Source organism: Gigantopelta aegis, chromosome 3, assembly GCF_016097555.1.
Source record: "Gigantopelta aegis isolate Gae_Host chromosome 3, Gae_host_genome, whole genome shotgun sequence".
NCBI classification, from domain to species: domain Eukaryota; kingdom Metazoa; phylum Mollusca; class Gastropoda; order Neomphalida; family Peltospiridae; genus Gigantopelta; species Gigantopelta aegis.
Window position 1 is genome coordinate 77,554,070 of NC_054701.1, and position 9,269 is coordinate 77,563,338.

A 9,269-nucleotide genomic window follows, 5' to 3' on the forward strand; every position below is an offset into this window, starting at 1 on the left:
TTAACCATATCTGACGCCATATAACCGTAAATAAAATGTGTTGAGTGCGTCGTTAAATAAAACATGTTTTTCTTTCTTTCTTTTATGTATACTTTAGTTTAAACAACCGGCTTCGGTGGTGTCGTGGTTAAGCCACCGGACATAAGGCTGGTAGGTACAGGATTCGCAACCCAGTACCGGCTCCCACCCAGAGCGAGTTTTAACGACTCAGTGGGTTGGTGTAAGACCACTACACCCTCTTCTTTCTCACTAACCACTAATAACTAACCTACTGTCCTAGACAGACTGCCCAGATAGTTGAGGTGCGTGCCAAGGACAGCGTGCTTGAACATCAATTGGATATAAGCACGAAAATAAGTTGAAATGAAAATTTAAATAATATTTAGTTCTGGTAAATGTTGACAGATGGGATTGGTCAACAGGTGTAGCCTATATAACGACTTGTCCCTTCATTATGCAATTGAAGTCATGTATAGTCAACATGGACAGAAGATTCTATTACACAAAGAAGAATCTTATTTAAAATATTTAATGATGCTTCAAAATTATTGCATATAGTTGGGGGGGGGGGGGGGGTAAAATATTAGAAATGTAAATATTAATTATAAATATATGTATCTAAACTAGAGCCCGAAAAACAAGAACAATGAAATAATGAATGAATGAATGAATGAATGAATGCATGAATGCATGAATGCATGAATGAATGAATGTTTAATGTTTACCGACATACAGCACAAAATTACATATCGGCTATTGGGTGTCAAACGAAGGTAAGAATATGAATATGATTATTTACATTAGAAATATTTATTTCTATGTATAATTATGTACAAACAGTGAAGGAGCTGTAGGAAAATAAGAAAGTCTATGGTTTTATCAGCCAAAACTTTTGCTTTCAGCAATGAAATGTTAAACTGCTTCGCAAATTAGACTATTTCCCTGTAATGTTAAATTGAGATCGACAAATAATAAGGTGTTAATAGCTATATGATTTAACCTAATGTATAATTTAGAATTTAGACGGTTTGTAATGTGCCCATATCTACTGACGGTTCAGGCACGTCCATCCTGGGCACGAGTTCTGATTTGCGCCAGATCTCCTGTCCAGAACAGAAATAGCGAATTTTAATCGAAGTGATACATTTAATTTGGAAAAACTTAATAAATTTTAAATATATTAATAGTAATTTAAGCCAAAATATGGGGTGGGTGTTATTTAAATTACCTGTACACTTAACAATATATTAATATGTATCATATTTTGTTTAAAACTAAATTTATTTTCAACATCAATGCATTTGCAGATTATAAAAAGCTATTAAAACAAAAACAAAACAACAATCTGTATTGGATCCGATAAAAATATCGGCTCTATGGAGTTTGGAAAACACAGCGATACAAAAGAGTATTGCTTCAAGTTAAATGGTCGGAATCAGTGCTCGGAATGGTTAATCCTTCAACACAAAGTCGCCGAAGACTACAAAGTTCAAAAGATTTGTCGACAACACCCGCCTATCCACGAAGCCATTGCACGGTCGACCCTAATCACACCCCCAATGAGAATATTGTAACAACAGAGTAATTGTCTGCATAATGTAAACCGTGATGTTTTGACAATAATTAATGTGGCATCTTTTTGTTTGCTCTTTGCAGGACCGAGCGGCAATGAATTGCGCATTCTTTAATCTTTTAATTCGAAATCAAGTTCTACTTTTGAAGTCAAACGTCTTTTGTTTTTAGCTGACCAATAGATACGTGTGTGCTTTGAAACAGATCAGTAATTTGTTCGGGGTATAAATTAGTTCGTGAACTGTTCTCATCTTATTTCAAACCAGATTTTATTCGTAAGTGTAAAAGGAGTTATATTTTTAAGTTGTGTTCACAAATTGGAATTTTAATTACCATGGCAACCAAAACCAACCATTCAGTGGCTTCTATTCTTGGAATCGGTGCTGGTGAGTACATTTTAAAATATTTTATTGACCATATTATCAGACGTTTTATTCTCTTTAATAATGGGAAACATGTAAATGCTTCAATCGTTTCCATGTAATACTTTTAATTCTAATATTTTTTATTTTTTTTTACTCTAGGGTTAGCAAATCTCTAAATTATTCAGGAGGTATAATTGTGCATATATTAAGAGGACAAAATATAACATTTAAAGGGACTGTCCTGCGTTTGCAGCCATTGTAAGATGTTTGCGATAACAGAGCTTTGTTGGCGACTATTATTTCTAAATACATTTTCTTGTTTAGAATACCAGTATCTATATATCGAATGTGTTTGCGGTCGTATACTAATGTTTGTAGCACTCAGTTTTTACAGTTTTTAGATTTTTTGTACGTACGAAATTATTGGGAGGTAAAATCCGGTTTCGGCTACTACAAGCATTAGGACAACAACAAACACCTTGTAAATATAGACACTTGTATTTTAATTAAGAAAATGTATTTAATTTGTATGTTACGTCATCGAAAAGGCTCTATTAGTCGGAAATATTTTACAATGGTTGTAAACTCTAGATTCCTTTTAATAAAAGGATTTTTAGTTTTGAAAAAAAAAATTTTTTACTTCAAGACTTTGGTTTCTGTTATAATTAGAGATGATAATAAATTGCAGTGTATGACAAGAACGTATTATTTTATCTATTAAAATTAATTTCTTTATTTACTTTTTTATTATTATACCAAAAATGTTTATTAAAATTATTTATTATTTATTTTATTAAATTTGCAGCAAAAATGTTTATTAAAATTATTTATTATTTACTTTTTTAATTTACAGCAAACATGTTATAATATAAATGACAGGTTCAGCTAAAATAACAATATTACATCAATAAAATTTTAGTTTTAATTTGAATCAGATAATATGTTATATTAGCGACCAAGATATTAAACCCAACTGTTGCTATGGAGTTGCTATACAGACTACTCTTATAGATTCACAGCTAGGAAAGCAGACTAAAAATAAAATAAAGCGCAATATTAATAATATATGTCATTTAGGAAGATATATTCAGGATTAATTTAATTTTATACAGTATGTAACGTCATCTCGTTTATATTATTATTATTTATATTCGCTTTAATGTACGCCTGTTTGCCCATCCATTTCATTTACTGAAAACTATTGTTTACAGATATTCAGGATTAAAAGAGAATTACGTTTGGGGTAGGAAGAGATGTTAACAACACCTCAGCACATTTTAAACTACAACTGTGTGGTATCTACTGCTAGGTTCAGACTACCAACTAGCTATACACATTATCACGACACACGGTCTACATAGTACGACAGCAAACTTCATGCGGCCACATAGGGTACTCCTACCGTATAGCAGGAAGTCATCTTTTATACGTACTTTGCAACAGAGAGAACATTCATTGATATCAACTTATTTTCGTGCTTATATCCAATTAAGGTTCAAACGCACTGTCCTGGGCATAAACCTCGGCTATCTAGGCTGTCTGTCCAGGACAATGGGTTAGTTCTAAGTTAATGAGTGGTTAGGTGGTTAGGAGGCAGACGGCGGTGTAGTGGTCTTACATTGCGTCGTTAAAACACTCTCCGGGTGAGAGCCGGTACCGCGCTGCGAACCCAGTACCTACCAGCCTTATGTCCGATGGCTTAACCACGATACTACAGAATACCGAGGTCGGTACAGAGGGAACATACTATGGCCTTTGATATACGCAAATCCAACGGTTTCACATCGGACAATCTTAGGCGGGCGCTCTACCACTAGTTTACACATTTTCTTTCTCCATCAATATTAAATATTTGAAAACTAAACACAATACTTTATAGATAGAAAATTATGCTGCATTAAAATGTTGTTAAAAGTTAAAGTTTGTTTTGTTTAACGACACCACTAGGGCACATTGCTTTATTAATCATCGGTTACTGGATGTCAAACATTTAGTAATTTTGACAGGAAACCCATTATATTTTTTCATTAGTATGAAGGGATCTTTAATATACACCATCCCACAGACAGGATAGCACATATCACGGCCTTTGATATACCAGTCATGGTGTACTGGCTGGAACGAGATATATCCCAATGGGCAAAACCGACGGGGATCGATCCCAACTAACTAAAATGCATGTATACTAGTATATAGGGTGGTAACGACAGACATGCGACCATAGAAAACAGCTATCCAAGGGTGTCAATAAACAAACATCACTTTCTTTTCATTAATTGTAATTAGTAAATATCTTGCCAAACAGTATTTATCAACATTTCTTAGCCTTGCCCTTCCCATATGGACACCAGCCACTCAAAGATTTTCACCATAATTGTAAAATATGGTGAAATGTCTTTAAATACACATGCTGACCAATCCAAACTGTCAAATATATTGACAGAAACAAATATTGTGTTTAAACTAAGATTTTCTTTTATTGAATACATCGGCTTTAAAAAACAACAACTATAGTACAATATCTTTTAATTCTGTTGCTATCAGTTTTATTGTATGTCTATATACGAAGTTGAGGGACATGTTGAAAAACTTAATATTACTAAATTGAAAATTTAGTCTACTTCTTCATGTAAAACCATGATAGGATCCAGCTTTGAATCAGGTCATTTCCAGGTAGTCTGAACAGGGTACACTGTGGGATCGAGAGTGGTTATAAACTATTAAATGAATGAGTTTATTTTCATTTAAAAATTTTAACTTTATATATAATTTTATTTTTTATTTTTATTATTATCATTTTATTCTACTCTTTTCTATTTTTAAATTTCAAATTTAATTTTAAAGAATTAAAAAAAAAAACATTTAAAATTAAATTCATTAAATTAAATTAAATTAAATTAAATTAAATTAAATTAAATTAAATTAAATTAAATTAAATTAAAGGTGTAAATAATTAAAAGATTTTATTTTATTTTGTGCTGAAAAAAATCTTCGCCTGTACATTAATTACATTCATTACATTTTATTATTGTAATATATGCAATTTCCGTAACCACGTATTTATATTGTTTATTTTCAGCAGAGAGAAGTAACATCGTTAGCGACCCACCACGTCACCGACAACGTCGTAACCGAACACTGTTCAACGACTCCGCTCTCGACACCTTGGAACAGTCTTTTCAAACCAACCAGTACCCGGACATCAACCAGAGAGAGCAGCTCGCGGAGTCGGTCGGGGTAACCGAGGCTAGAATACAGGTGCTTACCTCATCATTGGTTTTATCATTACATCAGGCACGAGATAATGTAGTCTTGTTTTAACGAGACTAGAATATTGGTTTTATTATTACGTCAAGCACGAGTCAACCACGTAGTCTTGTTTTAACGAGACTAGAATACTGGTTTTATCATTACGTCAAGAACGAGTCAACCATGTAGTCTTGTTTTAATGAGCTATAATGCAGGTGCTTACCTCATTGGTTTTATCATCATTTCATTTCAACTTATTTTCGTGCTTATATCCAATTAAGGTTTAGGCACGCTGTCCTGGGCACACACCTCAGAAATCTGGGCTGTCTGTCCATGACATTGGGTTAGTTGTTAGTTGGTTAGCGGTTAGTGAGAGAGAAGGGGGTGTAGTGGCCTTACACATTGCCCATTGAGCCTTAAAGAACTCGCTCTGGGTTGGAGCCGATACCGGGCTACGAACCCTGTACCTACCAGCCTATATAGTCCGATGGCTTAACTACTGCGCCATCTAGGCCGGTGTTTTATCATTACTTAAGGCACGAGTTAACGTAGTCTTGTTTTAACGAGGCTAGAATACAACTAGAATACAAAAGCTACCTCATTGGTTTTATCATTACGTCAGGCACGAGTTAGTGCAGTCTTGTTTCAACGAAGCTAGAATATTGGTTTTATCTTTACGTCAGGAACGAGTTAGTTTTGATTCAACGAGTCTAGAATACAGGTGCTTACCTCATTATTGGTTGTTATCGTAAGCACGAGTTTGTGTTTTCTTAGGTAGAGCTCAGCCAAATCGATTTAAAAACAAAAAACAAAAAAACAAAAAAAACAACAACAACGTTCGCCAGTTTGACATCCAATAGCCGATGATTAAATGGACATTCCTGAGTTTGCTGCATTGTAAGATGTTTCCGACTAATAAATTATTTCTACGATTAAAGGGACATTCCTGAGTTTGCTGCAATTTTTAACTATTGCAATTACATATCAAATATATTGTTCTCTATAACATATTAGTGGCTGTATATTAAACGTGTTTCTGATCGTTCTAATATTTGTACTAGGTTAAATTTCATTTTATTTCATAAAATATATTTTATCGTACGTTCGAAATTATTTGAAGACAAAATCCAGTTTGGGCTTCTTACAAATATTAAGACGACCCGAAACACATTCAATACACAGATATTAATATTCTAAACAAGAAAACATATTTAATGTGTAAGTTTAATCGCAGACATATCGTAGACATATTTTATCAGTCGGAAACATCTTACAATGCAGAAAACTCAGGAATGTCCCTTTAAACTTATATATTCCATATATTTTCTTGTTTAGAATATCAGTGTCTGTATAAAATTAAATTTAACCTAGCACAACTATCAGAACGATTAGAAACACGTTTAATATGCAGCCACTAATATTTTATGCAGAAAAATATATTTGATATTTAATTACAATCGTTAAAAAGTCTCTGTTAGTCGATAACATCTTTAAAATTTACAGCAAACTCAAGAATGTCCCTTTAAGAACTCAATTTTCTATAGTCGTGTCGTTAAACAAAATAAAGTAAACGTTAAACTCTACAAGCTATGTTGAATCATTAATGGTACATTGTGTATGTCCTTTATTAATACTTTTATTTTATAGGTGTGGTTCCAAAACCGTCGATCCCGCCTTCGCCGCAACAAGGGGGCGCCCACACAAAGATGCGAAAAGCCCGTCGAATCCCCTTCCCCACCCAAGACTACACCATCGAAACCGCAACCTCTGGCGACGTTCACTCCACGACCACAACAGATGGCCAACCCTTTGAACTACCCGAATTACATGTTCGGCTACAGCATCCTATACCCATCGGCGATCCACCCATCGGCGATCCACCCTTTGGCGGTCCACCCATCGGCGATCCAGAGTCACTACCCAGACCTCGTCGGATACTCCAGCAGCAGTCCGAATTCTCCTCTGTGGTCGCCGACCAGTCCCAACTACATGAAATTCTTTGACTCTCCTGCCTCTCCAAGATACAACACGATTAGCACCCCCTTGAAGACGATGTTCCCCTTCACTGACGTCTCCCCGGCAAGGCAGAATTACACCTCCAGCTTGTACACCGGCGGCTTGATCGCGACAACCACGCCCATGAAGATTCCCCTCAAGATGGCGCCACTGGATCTCTCTGATTGGTCCAGTTCTGAGAGCAGACACGCTGACATCAAGAACAACTCGGGTACCAGTCTAGAGTCGGCGAACATCAACGTCAGTACATCTTCTGATGACGAAAACAGCAAGTGAAAATCACGTTTCTTTTGAATGAATGTACATTTATTTACAGTTATCGCATACCATTTGAATCTATGTTGAAAGTTCGAATCCCGCCATTTTGTGACTTTTTTTCTCTCCCATAGATTGTTGAACAATTAACGTTTTGGGTTGTTATTATTTCATTTTAATTCTGTAATGGAAGCATTTGGAAATCCAATTCCTCCAACACATGTACGTCAGCAATAGTGCTCAGTTCTGGTGTGGACAATTCCTTTATATTTATTGCTTAGTGCTTAATACCTAGTGCATATGTTTGTAAATATATGTTTTAAAATGTGTTGTCTGTCTGTATCATCTGTATATTAAAGTTGTCCTGTAAATAAATTATTTTTCTACTCTATATTATACTATTTGTTATTTTGTTGTTGTTGTAATAAGGTGGAGAATTTCTTTACACCTATTTTTGACAGAAACGATGGATGTCGAGCTGTTAAGCATATAATTTGCACTTCCTTGGATTTGCACTCCCCAGTCAACTTTATACGTAAAGTGCGTATTCGTATAAGAGTAACTGGGGAGTGCAAATTACACGTATAATAATGACTGGGGAGTGCATATTCTTGAGGAGTGCAAATAAAATGCTACATCAGTACAGAAATTATCATTTTCATTTAACTTCAGCAAATGCATATTTGTCCTGGAAAATAAAAGTGCAGAGATAGAGCTTTAGATGTATTTGTTTACAAAGTTTCTTTCTAACAAACAGTAACTACAACGCAAACTAATTAAACATAATTTATTTATATTTTGTTAAAGAAAAAAAAGAAGATATTATGTCGATGATTTGTGATCTTATGACCCATCACTCCAATGATCTTATAGAGAGTGGATGTCTTCCTACAGACAAGGCACTAGAAAGAGATTCATGGAAGCCACCACTATTTACCCCCAAATGCCCATTCCACTCTGCACTGAGCAGAGATACGACCTTGATCGTGGATAACGGTTTTGTCTCTGATTCGCTGAACATTCAAGTTAACAAATATATATTATAGTCTCCCATAACTTCATATGCAGTGGTTCAGTGCTATTTTTAGATTTTATGGTGTTTAGTGAAGTTTTATGTTACTGAGGTGACTCAATAAACAATTTGTCTGTCTCGTCTGCCTGTCCGTATTACGGTTTTGTCGTTCAGGTTTGCCAAATATTCATTCAACTCTGCATTGTACAGAGATACGGTATTAATCATGAATAATGGTTTTGTCGTTCAGATTTGCCTAATATTCCACCACTAAACTACACCCCGACTTTAACAACATGCATAGTATACATACATCACAACGACACAAGAAAAATGCCCCGATAATTTCAAAATAGTATGTATCTAATGATAAAAAAGGAATGTCTTTCTTCCAATTTTAAGTTTACAGCACTGTCAGATGTTTCAGACAGACAGACAGTTTATTCAGTATAAGGGCCATAATACAATCAGAAACTGTTATACATATTTGCGCATACGTAGCTAACATTTGCACTGTATACTATAGGTATATATTTAAATATATATGTATTTCTCTCTTTTTTTGCACATTATAAAGATAATACATCCGAATTTTCTGGAGCAAGTACCCCGTACTTATGAACCATAACATAAAATTGGAGTTACCATAGCATCATTCATTTGAACTTATGTTTGTGCTTATATCCAAACTAATAAAAGAAATCACGAATAAATTTAAGAAGTTGTTGTAAGTCCCTACAAACAGTACTAATACTACAATATTCAGTCTGGACACCCTGTTAAAATGACAAACAGTACTA

The 9,269-nt window shown here is 34.6% G+C and overlaps 1 protein-coding gene across 1 annotated transcript; it reads left to right on the forward strand.

Annotated features, from left to right (window-relative positions):
- Positions 1–1,906: 1,906 nt before the first annotated feature.
- Positions 1,907–7,478, forward strand: LOC121368854 (paired box protein Pax-3-like). Its single transcript, XM_041493603.1, has 3 exons — positions 1,907–1,958; positions 5,017–5,195; positions 6,834–7,478. Exons 1-3 carry the CDS (start codon positions 1,907–1,909, stop codon positions 7,476–7,478), a joined length of 876 nt encoding a protein of 291 aa, XP_041349537.1.
- Positions 7,479–9,269: the final 1,791 nt, after the last annotated feature.